Genomic DNA, 20577 nt, shown 5'->3' with positions numbered 1-20577 from the left:
AAAGGTCATGAAAACGTTTTTAAAACGTTATTGAAAATATTTTGGCAAACATTTTTCGCAAAATATTTTTTCAACCCCAAAATAATATTCTGTTTAGAATGTTTTGTTCAAGTTTTCAAGAATGTTTTTTGAATGTTATTAAAACGTTTTTATACCCTTTATATAACCCGACATTTAAACGTTTTTCTGTAAAACATTTTTGTTTGCTGAGCAGTAGATTATCAAAAATGTTTTTAAGGTTATGAAAACGTTTTATACTCTTAATATACCCTTTATTTAACCCGACATTTAAACGTTTTCTGACAACCTTTTATAACCTTTTGCGAATGATGTCGAAAACGTTTTGCGTTTGCTGGGTAGCATTGTAGACGTTTTGTAGACGATGTAGACGTTTTTATTCAAATTTTAACTTTAAAAAATTACTCTAACCAACGTGAAGTAAATCTTTCAATCTTTCTATTGAAAAAAGTATTATTTTGCATTATGGAAATGTATACGTCAGGCTCGTACGCATGATTTTTTTTTTGGGGGGACTTTTCCGGGGGCGATTTTGGCAAATTGGAATTTTTGAGGCCTTTTTTCAAACTTTTTGTTTAAATTGGAGGGTGCGGCCGCACCACCCGCATTAACCCTTCCACAGCGACAACGCCTAGTAAATAATTATATTGTACAGGCAAGGAAACTAAATCAATACACGTGTATCTGCTATACACGCCGATCATCAACGTGTATTAATTTTCAGACAATAGATCTTTGGATATCGAGGTAGAAAATGCTGAATATCTCCCGTCATTTTTGATTTCTACAGAAACCAATTGTAAGGCTTGCACTTGAATATATGTATTGAAAGAACATGATAGTCATGAGCGTGCGTATTGACAAACAACTGTGCGTTTTGAAACCAGAAACTGACAAAAAAATCGGATTTTATGTGCGCAGAACAAAAAAACCCGACTGATGCCCTCATTCGTCAACCCTGTATGGTTACATAACATAACACGGTACTAGCGCAGTGTAGGTAGTCTAAAGCAGATGACGAACCAGGCTCACTGACATCTACAGAGAACAGTTACCAGGCTATTGTCAATAGCCTTAGTCCATCGGCCCATGGCCTCTAAACTATTTAAACAGGTCGGCACAATATGGCCATGCGTGGCTTTTGAAGAACAAGTGGATTTGATCTACCATCATGGCGATTTCTGCCATGAAGATATCGGGGCGATGACACTGGCCCTCTCCGTTAGGGCCTGATCGGATCATCGGAGTAGACAAAAATATGGTTGACCTCATCGAAAGCATGTACATGCAAACCAAAATTATTGTTAACCCTATCTTACTCAAAGGCCACAAAAAGCTACAGCAGCAATCCACTGCCGTGCGTGTGTCTAGCACCTGAGGGGTCGGGGTTCAAAACCGCGTCCGAGAAAATTAAAATTCTCTTCCTTCCTTCTATCTTTCCTTCTCCTTCCCCAAAAGCCTCCGTGAAGTTAGGTTTAATTGCAGCATCACCGACATTGGCGGATCCGGGAATTCGGGAAAAGAGGGTGTGGGGGACACTCGAAGTTTTTGCTGGCACCTTTTTGAGGAGGGATCATGTGCCTCCTGAGAATTGGAATCTTGGGCAAAATAAAGGCTTAATTGAAATTTTCGGGGGCCATTTTTGTTGTTATCAAGAAAACAAAGGTGTACGGGTGTCTCATAAAGAAGCCAAAACGGACATTTCTTTTTCCATTCACAAGGGGTGTCTGAGGGGGATATCCCGCCCACAGTATTTGAAAAAACAATTCATCATTATCATGCTATCATGGTATTATGTTGTTATCATTGACTATAAGTGTATAGGTGTTCAAAACGGACACCTCTTTATACATACACAGGGGGTGTCTGAGTATTTTGAAAAAAAAAACCCCGCAATTTTGAAACTATTGTACAGTTGTCATCATTACTTTAAAACAATAAATGTACAGGTGTTCAAAACAGAAGCCAAAACGGACACTTCTTTATCCGTACGCAAACGGGGTGTCTGAGGGAATGCATATGCCTGGATCCGCGCCTGTTAACTCATATGTAAAGAAACAAATTCACGTCTCTCTTTTCACATGTCTTTATTAGTAAACAAAACTTTTCTTACAAATAATAGAAATTTCAATACATCAACAAGATTAATGTCCATAAAACGGAACTTTAGAAAACTTATAAACTAAGAAGGAGAGCTCTTGGACTGTAGACCCTTTTATTTAGACATTTAGTCGCAATGGATCACGACTACTCCCTATTCCAGAAAAATATAGCACTAATTTTTTGGGATTAAAAAAATATTATCTTGTTTTGCCAAATGAAACATAGCTTAAAGAGGAAGCCCCGTTTGGCCAGTTCTTCTGTGAAGAACTGACAATACACCTGTTACTTTGATGATAGACAGAACAGAGTTTACATGGATACATTTTAACCTTGACTAATTCCCTAAGGAACCAAAAGTGGGATTTCATCTTTAAGTCAAATTTTAATATTTTTGCAATTTGAGGGAAAATGGGCCAAAAACATGCAATTTTAGGGCGTTGTTCTTTCGTATGCATAATATTAACATTATGGGTTAACTTTCAGCCTCTACTCAATATTTTGAGTGCTTAGACTTGTGCCAAGTCTTAGAACTTTGTTTTTGGCCTATTTTCCCTCAAATTGCAAAAATATTAAAATTTGACTTTTATTGCCAGTTTGTAAGTAAATAGGTCAAGGGGAAGAATTCAGACCTATAATTTAATTTCTTGCAGGCATTTTACCTGTAAAGTTAAAAGTATTATTCTGTTTGCTCTTGAATAATGGAGAGTAATAGAGATTCTCGTACAGGTAATTTTCAGATAAGAGAATTCTTTCCTGGCAATTAGAACTTTATCAAAACTGAACTTAACAATATTTAGGGATGAAATCATTCAAATCAAAACTTGTCCGGCGATTAACCTCTGGTTCCGTCCGGTTTCTATTTTTTTAAACAATAGTAACTGGACGAAACCGGCGGTTAACCGCCGGACAAGTTTTGATCTTGTCCCTTAAAGACTTTCACCCACTTTTATATATGACCAGTTGGGCTTTTCCTCGTGTCGTTTTCATATTAATAATAACCCGACTTATAATATCTAATTATCCCGACTAATAATATCTAATTATCCAATCATATTAATAATAGTCCCACTCGCAGCCTAACAATTCGTTTCTAACCCATTCCCGAATTACATAAGGTATTACCATTGGTATCCGACCCGGTATCCGGCCCAATTGTTTAAATATATTTCACTCGACCGACATTATCTTTTGAGAAATTTACAGACCTTTTCCCCATCAAATTTATGTTAATTTTTGTTTTTTCTCATTTTTCTTGGGGTTTCAACCGTATATGTCGCGTAAACTCGAGATGGACTGCCACTTCCTCCGTATAACTGAAAAGGAGCGACATTTATGATTGTACCACTCTCTGGAATGGAGTCCAAGTTGGCAACATTTTCAACACCCGTAATATTATTTGCACCGAGCAGTTGATGAACCGGAAAGTTTGTCGCGGGCCCGTAATCTACCGAAGTCGAGTCCACACCGATGACGTTTATATTTCGGTTTTTCAACAACCAATCAACAGTATCCTCATGCCAGCTAGGAAAATGGTACGTAGTGGTATCCGTATATGGTCGAATCCAACCAAAAGTGTCCACGGGCCAAAAATAAAAGTCCGAAATAAAAATGTCTCCACAATTGTTTCCTTTTGCCCATTGATTGATGACATATTGGCCTTATAGGAACCAAAAGTGCCATTACTAATCTTGAAAATTAAATCCAGGACGTGTGATAGTAAATGTGATATCAAAACCCAATGTTACCTACGAATACCACTAGGATGCTTTCACTATCGCAATACTAATCAACCTAAAACAAATGGAATATTCCCATTAACGCTTTTTTCGTGTAATGTAGACCACAGGGTGTCAGGAAAATGCTAACTCAACCAGAAAATATTTGTTTTAATTTTTATAACGCGATCAATATGATCTTAGTCAATTTATGCTAGTTTATTTTTGAAAATGAAGTTTAGGTCAGTTTCTGTATTTTATTTATCAAATGGGTATGAATCAATTTACACATTGTATAAGAACGAGTATGATATATGTTTTCAAGAATATTAGGAATTATACGCATACATCTAACGCTTTATACAATGAAAAGGTGAAGAAACCCGGGTATTCGTAGGTAACATGAGCGATTTAACAATATCTATATTGAGTTTATAGGTTTAAATTTTGCTATTATGGTAATGAATTAATAAAATGGTAGTTTTAGATCCCTTTCAGATGGTACGTCCAAATGAATAAATGCTATTACCTTAGATCAACAATTTTTGATGCTTTTAGCAAGATTTTGACCACTTCATTTTGATATACAAGTAGTTAATCAGCAATTTTACATAATAAATAATTGTTGAATGAATCCATATATGGGTAATAATAGTGTCCTGGGGTACCGCTTAAAGTTTTTGACAATTAATTTCCATTGGTAGGGACACTTCATTACACATGTCATGTATTATGCTGTATTCGTAAGTAACATTTCAGTATTTGTAGGTAAGAATTAGACTTTTGGTGGATATCACAATCAAAACTTCATTTTATAAAGCACTTTGAATGTATTATTTTCTTTATGTGCGTTTATTGATACTTTAGACCCTATCATGTATTAATAATGTCGGTTCACAACGGTTGAAAGAGGATTGAAGTAAGAAACAAAGGCACTAAAGTGACTTTAATTTGCTTAATTGCACACAAATCGCTTAAAACCGTTATTGCAGACTTGTGAAGTCCATCTTGGAGTCAGTTACGTCTTGTGGCCTTTCGTTTGAGGGCAACTACAATTAGCTTTATACCAGGGTCCATCAATGTGTTGTCCAGATCATGAGACAATGAGAACAGTCGTTTTTTCCATGGTATTCGTACGTCACCTTAGCGAAAACCTCAAAAGTTACCTTCGAATCAATCAATTTGGACACAAATTACTAAGAAACCAGAAGGTCGGTAAACATTTAAAATGAAGCACACATGACAGTTGACAAATCCAAGTATTTATCCCTTCTAATCTTCTTTGAATCTGATTTTTCTTTCAAATGAGCAGACCGTCGTCTATTTCAGTACATATTTTTCACCAATTAAGCCGTATTCAGTTTTGCATGGTGGGCATGTATGTGAATTCGCAACTTTCATTGACATATGATTTGATAGCAAACATACAGGCCTTCGTTATGTACCAATATGGGCATTGGCATGAATGGCGGTGTTTCACAATACTGTCATGATGTCAAAGTGTATTCGTAGGTAACATTCGGTTACCGAAATTTACCTACGAATACTTGCTTTTATTGTTGACATCTCAGAAATATTTAAACGCAGGTTATTGAAACTTGGTAGAAATAAAGAGTGTATTACCCTGCACCTATTGCTTAACTATTGTTTACTATTCTCTCACTTTGTGGAAATGGCACAGCTTTTAACATGTATTCGGAGGTAATGCGTATTTTTTACCAAACCTACCTTTGTGCCATTTAGAATTTCTGGCAGCTAAACACAATAATAAAGATGTCCGAATGCAATGCATTTCAGTATTGGACATATCAAAGCTTGTATCAATTGCGCATTTATTAGTGATTTCCATTTTTAAAGATATATCTAGTGCTATGAAAAATTGTATTCGTAGGTAATGTAAAAAAATACCACTCAAAAAATTATCACAAAAAATTCATAATTATGTATAAATATGTGAAAAATTGAACAGGAAATCTTTGAATACACACCTTTCAGGAAATCAATTTAGATTCAATCCAATGACTTCTTTTCATAACTGATTTAGATGTTTTTAAAAATACTTTAAGAAATATTTTGAACAAATTGGTAAAAATAGCATGTTTTGGGGTCTCTGTGTCTATGTTTTTTCACAGAAGGGGTCTTATTATATATGGCGCGAAGCGTATGATCAAGGCGAATAAACACAATACAAAAACGAATGCCAATTGATTAATACTTTTAAGTTATGGCCCTGAACATGCCGTGTACACTTTTCGTTGGATTCGACCATATGTCTGGGTCCCAAATAGGAGTGTCTTGTTAGGATATCTCAGGGACCATCCCGAATTCATTATGACGATCGCACCGTCAGGAATTTTGTTGTACTTGGTTTCCCAGTCTTCGATATCCTCTATGGAGACTCTGTAGTCGCTGTTTGCTTCCACCTTCAACTGTAAAGATGGTAATAAGAACAAACAAAAGTTTGAAATAATGGGCGACAATCCGCAGTGATATTTTAAAAATGCAAAAAGAGCTAAAAGCGACTAAAGTAATTATTTATCATGTTTATTGGAATCCAACACTATAGTCTCGTACCCGGATACATGGCTAGCACAAAAGGCGTGTATACTGCGAATTCGCCAAAGAAGTAATACTGTTACAGGATTAATTAACATAGCGATTCACACTATTTTTGAATGTATTTCTCTGCACGTTATACTGTTCCACTGCATTGCACCATATACCGACAAGGATAAGAAATAATAAAGGCCTGGAAGTGTATAAAAATTTCACATCATGCTGATCACCCGCACCTGAAAAGAGCTATAGAGGTTGTGCGTGATATTATTGATTGTCTCCAATCAAAGGATTTGAACCGGTGTACTTCACCTTAATCATGGCGCAGTGCAGTGGCTACATGCGCTAGGGAGGAAGTGTGCCTTGTGGGCATGGTGGGCATTTTGCTCAAACACCGCCCCTGCTGTGCACAGTACGCCTGGGGTAAAGTATGATAAGAAAGTCCACTATCTGGACTAGCAATTATTCAGAATAGATTTTTACAAAGTTATGATGGTGAATAATTATTTTGAAAGAATAACTTCAAAATTTTGGAAAGAAACAAGAATTTTTGGAAGATGCGGCAAAGCTTCCTTGAATTTAACATCACTAACTATGTAATATATACGCCAAAGGACTTGAGTCAAGTCTAGTTACCTTCACATTAATTATGACTCCTGGCCCAATAAGCTTCTCAATCGGGATTTGGTGCACACTGAGAGCATCTTGGTTGAAGTGAGACGGAGCATCTATATGTGTACCAATATGCTCTGGCGTTTGAAAAGAATTGAACTGCAACCTAGAAAAACGACCATTATAAAATAGAATAACATAAAATAATTGTACAGTTGTAAACAGTCAGCCACCTGGACAACCGATTCTTTAGAAATGCTTAGTCGCGCTAAAAGTCGATCGATACATGTTAAAATCAGCACAATTCAGAGATACACCTTTTTGCTATGAAATTAATTTTCTCGGTCAAATATAAAGCAATATTTTTTTTTCTTCAGTAATGTCAGTTAAAAACTTGGTGCTTGGATATACATTTTTTTAAAAATCCTGGTGTTAAAATTAAGCATCAAATTGTGTCTTTTAGTGTGATATTTTTGGTTTTTATAGGCCTTGAGTTCGCCCGCGAGCTTTTTACGGAATTGATTTTTTAGCGTCTCAAACTAATATAGTTTGCTAAAGAAAGATATTTCCCACCTCTGTAAAGCACATCGTGTGGGTCTATAGATTATAGTTTTGTCAGAATTTCCGTTTTTATTTTACCCTTTTTCCCTTCATGCTCCGAAAATGTCAAACTCAGTACTTTTATCTCGTGAGCAACCAGCAGAAATAGTCGATATTTTCATTGTTGTCATCCAGGGCAATTTTCCATTGAAAAGCAAATATTGCCCGACCAGCGATTTAGTAGCCCAAATCCCCAATTGGGTTTTCTGGTAAATGAGGTGAATTTTAAAAATTTGCTCCCGTGATAGCCTGCAATTTCAATTTATATGGATTCCATGATTATGAAAACCATTTTGTCTGTCTGTTTGTTTGTTTACCTAGGTTAGTCCGTATTAAGAGACGCACGCTTGAGGTCCATGGGAAAATCCACGGTCCAAACCTAGAAAAATTAGCGTGTTATTATACGGGATTTTAATCTTCTGTCCCTCCTATCTCCAGGTGAATTTTGTATGACCTACCCCCCCCCCCATCGCGGGTTGCCATTTCATTACACCCTTCAGACTTGTGTTCGGGTTTGTTTTTAATTTGACATGTAGGCGTATACCTAAATGTATAGCTATGCTTAATACTATATAATATTATGTAATATCATGTACATGTATAAGCCTATAGGGTGGGGTGGGTGCAGAGGTGTGTGAGGTGGGTAGTGGGGGTGTATGTAGGGAAACTTTGGGGTGGTACTCAACACACTTTAACCATGACTTCCAATGCAATTTCACGTGATGAAAGATCCTCATCGTGCTATAAACATGATCAGTCAATGGCGTAGCTGCCGGGGGGCAGGGGGGCAATTGCCCCCTGGCAAAATTTGCCTATTTGGGCCCCCGCCCCCTAATGCAAAGAAAAAAGAGGAAAAAGGAGGAGAAAGAAGAAAAAAGAGAGGAGAGAGGGGGAGAGAGGGAGAAGAGGGGCAGAGAGATGGAGAATCCATATGATATGCAATACCATACGATTATATTCAATAAGCCTGGCAAAATTGTCTATTTGGGCCCCCGCCCTCCCCCAAGTGCAGGAAAATTTGGTGGTTGGGCCCCGCCCCATACAGGCTTGCCCCCTTGGAAAAAATCCCAGCTACGCCGCTGTGATCAGTAGGAGCGCTATTAGGCCTGGGAATTTCGTTGCTATATTGAAGTTCTGGCAAAACTGTAGCCATGCCGGTATTCCTATTAAACCCAGGGATATCGATCCACAATGCTAGTATTAGCCTTAGATTTCACGCGTTGATTTTGAAAAATTTTCAGGCGGGAGTAAAAAATGGTGAAATCAAAACGGAAATTCTGACAAAACTATGATATATCGCTCACGGTGATGTGCGTTAGAAAGTTGGGGAAAATCCTTCATTAGCGAACTATATTACTTTGAAAAGCTAAAAGGTTGATCCAAAAAAAGGCTCGCGGGCAGAGTTTAAGCCTATCAAAATCGAAAATCTTACACGAAATGACTGAATTTCACGCCTAAGTTTAACACTAGGATTTGAAAAAAAATACAGTATCAAGCACTACAATTTGACCTGACATTTACTGAAAAAATGAAAATGATTGCTTTTTATATGGCCGAGAAAATTAATTTTACATTGAAAAGGTGTAACTCAAAATTTAGCTCATTTCAACACCAAATTCGATCGTTTGTATTGCCTCATTAAATGACTGAGTGAGTCTTGCATAACAAAAGAATCGGTTGTCCAGGTTGCTAACTGTAAACGCCAATCTGAGAAGATTTCTCTTCCATATAATTGTGACCCCTCGGCACAACTGAGCCCTGAAGTCGCCAATCATCATTTTTGAGATATTCAACCAAAATATTCTGCTAGAAATTAGCTTTAAAATGATGTATATCATGTCTATAGTACTTGACATTTAAGAAGTGAAAAATCAATAAAACAGTCAATAAATCTTTTGTTTCATATTGTTTATCATTGTTAATGGATCATGTCAATAGTGGCACTGTCGTCATCCGGGCTCAGTTGTGCCGAGGGGTCACATTAGCTTTTGTCTTAGCTTTTGTCTGAAAATCTCGATATTTGATCCCATCTTCAGTTTGTTTTTCGTGTTATCAATCGCATAAAGTCATCGTTTACTGTCTTACGTATGGCAAATTCAGAGATATTTTTGTGCGTTTTGAAAATGTCCGTTTTGTAATAGAGACAGTCACGGCACAGAACACCTTTAGTTTCTAAAACATTTTGGGTAGTAGATTATCAAAAAAATGTTTTTTAGTGTTATGAAAACGTTTTATACCCATACCCTTTATGTAACCAGACATTTAAACGTTTTCTGGCAACCTTTTGCGAATGATGTCGAAAACGTTTTGTGTCTGCTGGGTAGTTCCTTGCAGGGATAAGTACACTCTGCGGTTCATCCCAGAAAAAGATATTATTAAGATTCTCCAGAGTATGTAGATATGAATGCAATACGTGGTGTAAAAGTGAAACTAGATCCGCCTAAATAAGTTTTAAAGAAGATTTTAAGTTTTCAAAACTGTGTAAATATGGTTCTAAGCCGTGGTGTAAGAGGAAAACGATTTTTCTAGGGCGCCCCTAACCCTAACCCCACTTTGCCACGGGTCTTGGGCTTCGCTGGCCAGCGAAACCGTGCCTATATATCACTTAGGGCGATTGCGTCATCACACCACGTGGGATGCATGCACGAACAGCGCATATATCAAGTAGTATTTTGTAGTATTCAGGCGGGTTAGGGTTAAGGAAGCCTATACTGAGTTTCGATAGTGGTAACCTAACCCTAACACCCTAAGGGCTTTTTGGCGACGGGAAGGGAAAGAAGGAAAGAATAAAGAGAGAAAAGAAGGAAAGAAGTTGTTTGCTCTGGGTGGGATTCGAACCCGAGACCCCTCGCATGCCAAGCACTCTTTGCCAGCGAAACCGTGCCTATATAGACCTTTTTCCCTCTTTCCCATCATGCACTATTTCAGGGGGGTATGAGTGTCGCAAAATACATCATCTCCCCGGGGGAGTACAGAGTTATGTTCATCACATTCTGGAATACGGACATTTCGACTGGTGCCTTCATCACAAAAAAGGAATCCCCGATAATGATGATAATGGCGCCACGGTCACTAAACAACATTTCTATGCCTTATGGACATGGTATATTCACCCAAAAAAGTTTCCTGTTATTGAAACCTAACTTTGCATACATTTTATAGACCTAATGGTGAAAAACTGATGACGGGACACGCAGTGATATTTTACCGGCGTCCGTTTCACTTTTTTTTCGGAGTTGAAAATAAAACGAACACAAAATCTCTTACACATATGTTCTGCATCGCTCCGTAACTGCATCACTCGTGTATTCAATAATTGCATAATTAGTAACATCGATGGCCTTTACGAGAATCCGCATATATGGAATCAGTATGCCCATATTAAGACAAAATAATTGCAAAGGCCTGGCAAAGACCATCGGATGCACACGATCTATGAGGTTGATGAACTACGTCATACCCCCCTGGAATAGTGCATTGTGGGATAGAGGGAAAAAGGTCTATATCACTTAGGGCGATTGCGTCATCGCACCACGTGGGATGCATGCACGAACAGCGCATATATCAAGTAGTATTTTGTAGTATTCAGGCGGGTTAGGGTTAATGGCCTTATCAACCACACAAAGGTAAAAGTTAACCTACCAAACGCCCTCGCTGAATCCTCGGAAAATCGTCGTGAAGTTATACACGGGATCGCTTGGCCAAGCTACTGCGTCCAGGTCGCGATATTTTTTCCTAGTCAACATTTGCATCACATAATACATTTACATGATATAGGCCTATATGAGGCTGGATTGAGCTGTGTTCAGTTTTATACGGCGGATTTATTGCCATAATTAATACCTCTTACTTAACAAAAGAAAAACAAATTTATTCCAATTAAAATTCTACCAGGGTTCGAACCCACAACCTTTTGATTAACAGTCGAGATCGAATACCACTACGCTGTGTGTGCTTCTGCCAGAAATGCGTTTGTTCATCATACTTATTGATTACGGAATAAATCGCAAACACGCGATATATATATATTACTTGTCTATTACTAATAAATACGTATATAATCTCCAATCAATAATGAACCTTGCCTCCGACTATGCGGTTCCTATGCAAATGTTGACTAGTAAATTAATATAGGCGTCCAGGTCATGAGTGTGAGTAAGGTCAACAACGCGGAGTTGCGATGCACGAATCACTTCCGAAAACAGAATAATGGAGAACATCGTCATAGCTATCACTCTCAACATTTTGTACAGCTTGCTTGTAATATTTCATAAATTATGCTTTGCCGAAGCTGTATAAGAAAAACAAGCAAGAATAAAATTAAAATAAGTCCGAAGAACATCAGTCACAACAACAACAGCAACAACAACTTAAAAATATAGGCCTATGTCTAACTTGTTGACCTTCTTTGACAGTGTAAGTGTATTTCTGTCAATTTAATATCACCCATATTATATTAACCCTAACGCGGACCATGGTTTTAAGGCCCCATGACACAAGGGAAAAAGCGGTAAAACGAGCAAAATCGCTCAAAAACGCTAAGTTCGCCAAAATTTCCCACAATTTCTGTTAAGTAAGCTTATAATCTGAAAAAAGAGTCGAGATTCTGCAAATAATGTGCAAATAATGTGAAATAATGTGCGATTTACCGCTTTTTCCCTTGTGACATGGGGGCTTCTTACTTGCAGATGATTTTACATGCAGAACTCAAACAGGTGATTAAACCATTGGGCTATTCCAGTTAAAATCCATACACCCCTATGGAAGACATGCCCTTAATCTTCCACACAGGGAGTGTGAATTTCACTGTATCAGCTACACATTGAGTTTGTACAGTACACAGCCTGTGGAGCAAAATATCGATTTCAATTTTTTGCGCTTTTTTTTTTTTTTTTTTATCTCGAAAGCCCTAAGTAATATCGCATTCTCGTTCTTGAAACTTTGATCCGGAACCAATTCTAATTTTTTGGCGCCAGAGAAAAAAAGCACTTGGAATTCAGAAAAATGCATTTGAAGTTTTAATTTTACATGGAACCCTATGCAAAATATACAAGTTGGAGTCCAAATTGAGCTATATGCTACACATTGGCTGCCTTGAGATTCCAGTGGTTAAAAATATGAGTGATTTTGAGCGTTTCAAATTTTCAGCCCCCCACCTACCCCCCCTGCAGATTTTTTTAATTTTTTTAAAGGCGAGTGATTTCAAATGTAAAATCATGATCTGGAACAGACTTAAATATTGAAATCCTTCAAATCCTACAAAAGAAGAAATGTTGGGTTATTCCATTTGAATTCCATACTCCCCACCCGGCAAGACATCTTCCACACAGGGAGTGTGAATATCAAATGGAGTTGCCTGAATGGGTGACCATATTTGATATCTACACTCCTCTGTGCAAGATTGACGTCATGACCTCCATCTAGAGGGTGTAAGGATTTTAACTGGAACAGCCCATTGGTTGCATTTCACACATAGGACATACAAGGTATGCTGGTAAATCACAGTGTCAGCACATTGTGTACTTTGGAGATGTGGAGCAAATTTGATTTAAATTTCCCGCTTTTTTTACACTCCTCTGTGCAAGATTGACGTCATGACCTCCATCTAGAGGGTGTAAGGATTTTAACTGGAACAGCCCATTAAGCATTTGCTGCATTTCACACATCGGACATACAAGGTAGGCTGGTAAATCACTGAGTGTAAGCACATTGTGTACTTTGGAACCTGTGGAGCAAATTTGATTTAAATTTCCCGCCTCTTTCGAAAGCCCTAAGTAATATCTGGCGTTCTCGTTCTGTAAACTTTGATCCGGAACCAATTCTAATTTTTTGGCGCCAGAGGAAAAAAGCACTTGGAATTCCAGAAAAATGCATTTGAAGTTTTAATTTTACATGGAACCCTATGCAAAATATACAAGTTGGAGTCCAAATTGAGCTATATGCTACACTTTGGCTGCCTTGAGATTCCAGTGGTTAAAAATATGAGTGATTTTGAGCGTTTCAAATTTTCAGCCCCCCCACCTACCCCCCTGCAGATTTTTTAATTTTTTTAAAAGGCGAGTGATTTCAAATGTAAAATCATGATCTGGAACAGACTTAAATATTGAAATCCTTCAAATCCTACAAAAAGAAGAAATGTTGGGTTATTCCATTTGAATTCCATACTCCCCACCCGGCAAGACATCTTCCACACAGGGAGTGTGAATATCAAATGGAGTTGCCTGAATGGGTGACCATATTTGATATCTACACTCCTCTGTGCAAGATTGACGTCATGACCTCCATCTAGAGGGTGTAAGGATTTTAACTGGAACAGCCCATTGGTTGCATTTCACACATAGGACATACAAGGTATGCTGGTAAATCACAGTGTCAGCACATTGTGTACTTTGGAGATGTGGAGCAAATTTGATTTAAATTTCCGCTTTTTTACACTCCTCTGTGCAAGATTGACGTCATGACCTCCATCTAGAGGGTGTAAGGATTTTAACTGGAACAGCCCATTAAGCATTTGCTGCATTTCACACATCGGACATACAAGGTAGGCTGGTAAATCACTGAGTGTAAGCACATTGTGTACTTTGGAACCTGTGGAGCAAATTTGATTTAAATTTCCGCTTCTTTCGAAAGCCCTAAGTAATATCGCGTTCTCGTTATGAAACTTTGATCCGAATCAATTCTAATTTTTTGACGCCAGAGGAAAAAAGCACTTGAAATTCGGAAAAAGCCATTTAAAGTTTGAATTCTCCCATTGAACCCTGTGGTAAAGCCACATTTTGGAATTCAAATTGGACAATATCCTACATATTGACTGCCTTAAAATTGCAGGGGTTGAAAGTATGGGCAATTTCAAACATTTTTTTTTTGACACCCCCCAAACACCCCCAAACACCCCCCAATGCATTTTTTTTCCCTTCAAAAAATTTGGTGTATGGCGGGTGAAACAGGCCCCATCACACAAGGGAAAAAGCGGTAAAAAGAGCAAAATCGCTCAAAAACGCTAAGTTAGCCAAAATTTCCCACAATTTCTGTTAAGTAAGCTTATAAGCTGAAAAAAGATGAGAGATCCAGCAAATAATGTGCAAATAATGTGAAATAATGTGCGATTTACCGCTTTTCCCTTGTGACATGGGGGCTTCTTACTTGCAGATGATTTTACATGCAGAACTCAAACAGGTGATTAAACCATTGGGCTATTCAGTTAAAATCCATACACCCCTATGGAAGACATGCCCTTAATCTTCCACACAGGGAGTGTGAATTTCAAATGAAGTTACCTGAATAGGCGATTCCATTTGATATCTACACCCCTGCGTGCACGATTGAGGTCATGACCTCCATCTAGGGGGTGTATGCATGTCAAATGGAATAGCCCATTGGCTGCAAGAGTGTGGCAGTCAAATTTCACTGTATCAGCTACACATTGAGTTTGTACAGTACACAGCCTGTGGAGCAAAATATCGATTTCAATTTTTGCGGCTTTTTTTTTTTTTTTTTTTATCTCGAAAGCCGTAAGTAATATGCGCGTTCTCGTTGCGAAACTTTGATCCGGAACCAATTCTAATTTTTTTGGCCGCCAGAGAAAAAAGCACTTGGAATTCAGAAAAATGCATTTGAAGTTGTAATTTTACATGGAACCCTATGCAAAATATACAAGTTGGAGTCCAAATTGAGCTATATGCTACACATTGGCTGCCTTGAGATTCCAGTGGTTAAAAATATGAGTGATTTTGAACGTTTCAAATTTTCAGCCCCCCCACCTACCCCATGAGATTTTTTAAATTTTTTAAAGGCGAGTGATTTCAAATGTAAAATCATGATCTGGAACAGACTTAAATATTGAAATCCTTCAAATCCTACAAAAGAAGAAATGTTGGGCTATTCCATTTGAATTCCATACTCCCCACCCGGCAAGACATCTTCCACACAGGGAGTGTGAATATCAAATGGAGTTGCCTGAATGGGTGACCATATTTGATATCTACACTCCTCTGTGCAAGATTGACGTCATGACCTCCATCTAGAGGGTGTAAGGATTTTAACTGGAACAGCCCATTAAGCATTTGCTGCATTTCACACATCGGACATACAAGGTAGGCTGGTAAATCACTGAGTGTAAGCACATTGTGTACTTTGGAACCTGTGGAGCAAATTTGATTTAAATTTCCCGCCTCTTTCGAAAGCCCTAAGTAATATGCGCGTTCTCGTTGCGAAACTTTGATCCGGATTCAATTCTAATTTTGTGACGCCAGAGGAAAAAAGCACTTGAAATTCCGGAAAAAGCCATTTAAAGTTTGAATTCTCCCATTGAACCCTGTGGTAAAGCCACATTTTGGAATTCAAATTGGACAATATCCTACATATTGACTGCCTTAAAATTGCAGGGGTTGAAAGTATGGGCAATTTCAAACATTTTATTTTTTTTGACCCCCCAAACACCCCCCAATGCATTTTTTTTTTCCCTTCAAAAAATTTGGTGTATGGCGGGTGATACAGGCCCCATGACACAAGGGAAAAAGCGGTAAAACGAGCAAAATCGCTCAAAAACGCTAAGTTCGCCAAAATTTCCCACAATTTCTGTTAAGTAAGCTTATAATCTGAAACAAGAGTCGAGATTCTGCAAATAATGTGCAAATAATGTGAAATAATGTGCGATTTACCGCTTTTTCCCTTGTGACATGGGGGCTGTTTTATGCAATCGGCATTCAACTTTAGAAATGACGGGTATGTGCCTACCGGTGTCGCGAAGTAAGGGAGATGTAAATTGGGTATTGATGTCACAGCTCATTGGAGTTTGTCACTCTGTCTATGGCAACTTGTTGTAATGATAAAACGTTGTTAAAAAAGGTCATTGGGTACAAACAAAATGAAAAAGGGGTCATTAGGTATAATATTAGGAAAAAAGGGGATCATTAGGTATAAAATTTTCAAAAAAGGGGTCATCGGGTAGAAAATTTTGAAAAAATGGAGCAAAATTCTATTTTTTGTTCCGAATTTCCCAAATTTCTGATACAAATTTGCTTAAATAAGAGAATTTGATAGTTTCCGCATTATTTTGTGGCATTTTGATGATACAATTTTAAACAAAATTGGTCATTGGTTAGCCGCGCCTAAAAAAAAAAGGGGGGCATCGGGTATGACTTTAAAAAAGGGGTCATCGGGTATATGCAACTTCAAAAAGGGGCCCTATTGACAGGCACATAACGTCATTCCGAAGTTGAGTGCCCTCCCCTTTGACCTCAAATCTGTGCATGATTCATAGACACTGGGTTAACTTATAGCAATGCATGTGTGCAACTTACGTCACTATCCTATTTAATTTGTGGGAGAAGTAACATTTTGAAGCGTTTATACCAGAAGTGATCTCTTAATGACGTTTGACCCCAAATAAAAGTATCACATATACATGATACATAATTTTTAAAGGTATTTTGTTTTATACCGGAAGTGACCCCTTAATGACATTTGACATCAAATCTGTGTATGATTCATAGACACTGGGTTAAAGCAATGTATGTGTGCAAGTTGCGTCACTGTCCTACGTAATTTGTGGGAGAAGTAACATTTTGAAGGTATTTCGTTTTATACTAGAAGTGATTCCTTAATAACCTTTGACCCCAAATAAAAAATGTCACATATGCATCGAGTATATTCATGTGCGTGAACTTTGACCCCACTAACGTCACGGCTGTGTAAAGATGATCAAAGATTTCACTTGGTACACGCACCATACTGCAGTTACTGTCCGTTTTCCTATACACAATACACAGTGCTCTCACCATTGACGCGCGACCTTTACAAATAGTGTATGTTTATAAGTATATGCATTTGCCTAGTTAACATCACTGTGTGAAAAATAACCGGCCAATATTTAAAGTATTCTCCAAACTTCCAGCAAATATATTTCTCTAACATGACCTAAAATTACAGCTAGGTTAGATGTTCAGAAATAGTCGCACTTTCGTAAAATATGAGTGAGGGCAAGGCATAGCTAGCTCATAGCTAGCCAACTCCCGGAGCTCCCCGTGTTAATTGAATGGAGATTTGACCGAAAATATTGGTAACGGACCGCTCAGTTCTGAAGGATGCCACAAAAAAACGGTACAAGCTACATTCTATGAAATTCTAGACAATATAGTTTTGTAACATGTCCTAAATTTAGGTGTTTGGAAATAGTCGCACGTTTGTGTTTTAGGAAGGATATGTAAACGACAGATAACACCAAAAAATATGAAGAAATTATTTCCAACCCGTGTTAAGTCAACAATCATTATGTTGCTCATTTTCAAGAATGCTGGTTAACAAAAAGCAGACCATTGTCTCATTTCGTGAACAAAGGTCCACATACCATTGTTTCCTTGCGTTTCCTTTATAATCGGTTACCCAACTGAAGCTTTAATACCAGCTCATTGCGATACCGCACATGTAAAACAGACACATGATGAGTGTTATCTTGGTTTAATAGCTTTTAATAGGGTTTAAGTCCCTCAAAGGTCGTGGTGAAATGTACTGTAGACATGACTGCATCATGCACTATCTCCGGAGTTTCGCTGACCCGACCAGCGATTCGATGAGGGCGCACCACCAAATCACTCCACGATTGATGCACCAGTGCAATTCGGTTAAAATAGTCCCCCGTTTATTGTTGCGGCTTTATTTTCAAAACGTATAGTCAAAATTTGCCCGTTTTCAGCACATTTACCTCCGACAAGTGTCTACATGAGGAAATATGAGAAAAAGTCGCAATGTTTTATTTCAGATCTTCATATGTTCAATTGTCTACCATCGACTTTATTGGAATAAAGCTTTATATCTGGTGGATAACGAAATTATCTTTATAGACTTATAAATATCAAACCAAAATATAAGTTAAAACACTTCATCAAATGTAGAAACCCCGTTAGCTCAATTGGCAGAGCATCAGCGTTTTAAACATGCGTTTTAAACAGAGTTTTTTCATGATTTTTCTTATTTTGGCTTATTGCCAATCAGTCCCAGAACAACGCCAAATATGGATTAAAAGACCTTTGACCTTGTTGTACAACAGCATGTTATGATCTAATGGGAAACTGTGCACATCAACAAACATCATTTCTATCAAAAAGGCAACGTCTGATATAATTTGAAACCACATAAATTACTAGAGTTGGTTCTTCTCTTGGATTTGGACCAAGCTTTAGAATATCGAATGTTGCGTTTTGAAATAAAACAAACCAGAAATTTATCACCCATTGTAAAGATATGGTACATGTACCGAATACATGTACATACATTGGCTGACCTTGTGGATTTCCTGGCCCAGCCATGCTAACCACATAAGGAGATTATACCATTAACCTAGTGCAGCTATTGTCATAGCAGGGTATTATTATGTAATACTCCTGATCCATATTTGGCGTTCTCTTGGACTGCCAATGGTTGGATCAACGTTGGCAAATGGTTGGCTAAAGGTAAAATTACCATCATCATGCTAACGTTTGGCCGACGGACAAATTTGCGTTCACCTACCAACATTGTGCAAACATCCAGCAAAATGTCGTGCCAACGTTGGGCCAACTATGCTTTGCTGTCTGGACCATTATAGAGTCAAGTAATGTTCACACTTTATTGGTCAAATGTAAACCTCCCTAGTGATTTTATCAACTGCTGATTTAAATCTTCAAAGAAAATATCATTTATGTCAAAATTAAGTGCAACGAATGATGGTTGCATGGTACCTGAAGGATCAGAGACAAAAACGGTATATAGACGAAGTATTGTTGGTCGATATTCATCATCTAAATCAATATATTATTGAAAAATAACGCTTTGAAGTTTTGGAAAAGTTCATTCTACCAATCATATACTTTGAAAACTTGCACGATTGATTGTTGTTAATTAGTTATGCAAGTTTCTCAAAAGTGTTCTTATATCAGCCCTCTTTACAACATAACTCAAGAACCACAGGACCTACAAAAGTACAGGGTGAGTAAAAAAAAGTGCAGTAAAGCAAATAATCGATATTTATGTAAGAACCAAGTCGAACTTTCCCATTATTGAAAATTCCATAAATGCCACACTCAATAGTCACCTTCTGTGAAAAAATGAAGTGAATCGCAACTACCGTTTAATTTTTATGAGTCCTTTTGCTGCGATACCCAATTTCATTATTTGTCCACGAGGTACCATGTATTTTGAGAGCACACAATGCCCGATAAAGGCTCTTAAACTGACTTCAACTTATTATTAGTGTTATTTTATTTATTTTTTCTGTTCAAACAATCTTTCTAGCATTACTTTAAGTCCTTCATACCCAATATGCCCAACTTCCTGGATATTTTGTAATTCACACCACTTTAATTTGCGCGCATTTCATTTTGATATTTGTGACAGGACATCACGAATCAGCCGTAAAGTCGGCCCCGGTCAATTTTGTTTTATTTCGTGTTTAGAAAATATATATCATAAGCATTAAATTGGTACCCGGTATATCATTTGACTTCAAACGATATCCAGAAGCGGGGCAATGGTTAGTTGAACTCTTCAACAAAAGTTTTAGTTTTTATCGGTTCTACATGTGTCTCTTTTTCCACATTTCTGGTGACAAATATCAAATTGTCATAATTGGCGGTCATTTCAAATCATCCCCAAGTCAACGAGGTTCAGGAATGTCCTCTCATTGTTAATTGTTGATTATACATACCTAGACAAATAACAATGCTTTGTTATCTACCACTTGAACAGGATTTGGCCAAAGCAAACAATTACAAGACAAGAACTATTCTACAGAGATAGGTAGAAGCTTATTATCCTCTTCAGCAATAGTATTATTTATTGATTTATTTAAACAGTGTTTGATGAGATACTTGTCGCATTAACAGCTATGAATACGACCTTCACGCATATTTTACACTGTAACTCAGAATACAATTTGCCGAGTTTACAGCTCATTCGTAGTGTCCACTCACATTTGGGAAACCCGCCTACAAATTTG

General features: G+C 37.6%; 2 protein-coding genes across 2 annotated transcripts in view; both read right to left on the bottom strand.

The window, feature by feature from the left end:
- LOC140137553 (isatin hydrolase-like) overlaps positions 1 to 20577 on the bottom strand; it is a 46983-nt gene that overhangs the window by 24865 nt on the left and 1541 nt on the right. The gene's annotated exons all lie outside the window — the stretch shown is intronic.
- The window catches only part of LOC140137554 (isatin hydrolase-like), a 50983-nt gene continuing 32494 nt past the window's right edge, over positions 2089 to 20577 (bottom strand). Inside the window, exons 2-6 of the mRNA XM_072159269.1 lie at positions 11747 to 11895; positions 11247 to 11323; positions 7029 to 7170; positions 6109 to 6265; positions 2089 to 3676 (exon numbers count right to left, since the gene is read on the bottom strand). Coding sequence (XP_072015370.1) covers positions 3348 to 3676; positions 6109 to 6265; positions 7029 to 7170; positions 11247 to 11323; positions 11747 to 11848 — 807 coding nt within the window. The 5' untranslated portion in view covers positions 11849 to 11895 and the 3' untranslated portion in view covers positions 2089 to 3347. The remainder of the gene's footprint in view (positions 3677 to 6108; positions 6266 to 7028; positions 7171 to 11246; positions 11324 to 11746; positions 11896 to 20577) is intronic.

This window comes from Amphiura filiformis, chromosome 17, assembly GCF_039555335.1.
Source record: "Amphiura filiformis chromosome 17, Afil_fr2py, whole genome shotgun sequence".
NCBI classification, from domain to species: domain Eukaryota; kingdom Metazoa; phylum Echinodermata; class Ophiuroidea; order Amphilepidida; family Amphiuridae; genus Amphiura; species Amphiura filiformis.
This window is presented reverse-complemented; position numbering and strand designations above follow the sequence as displayed.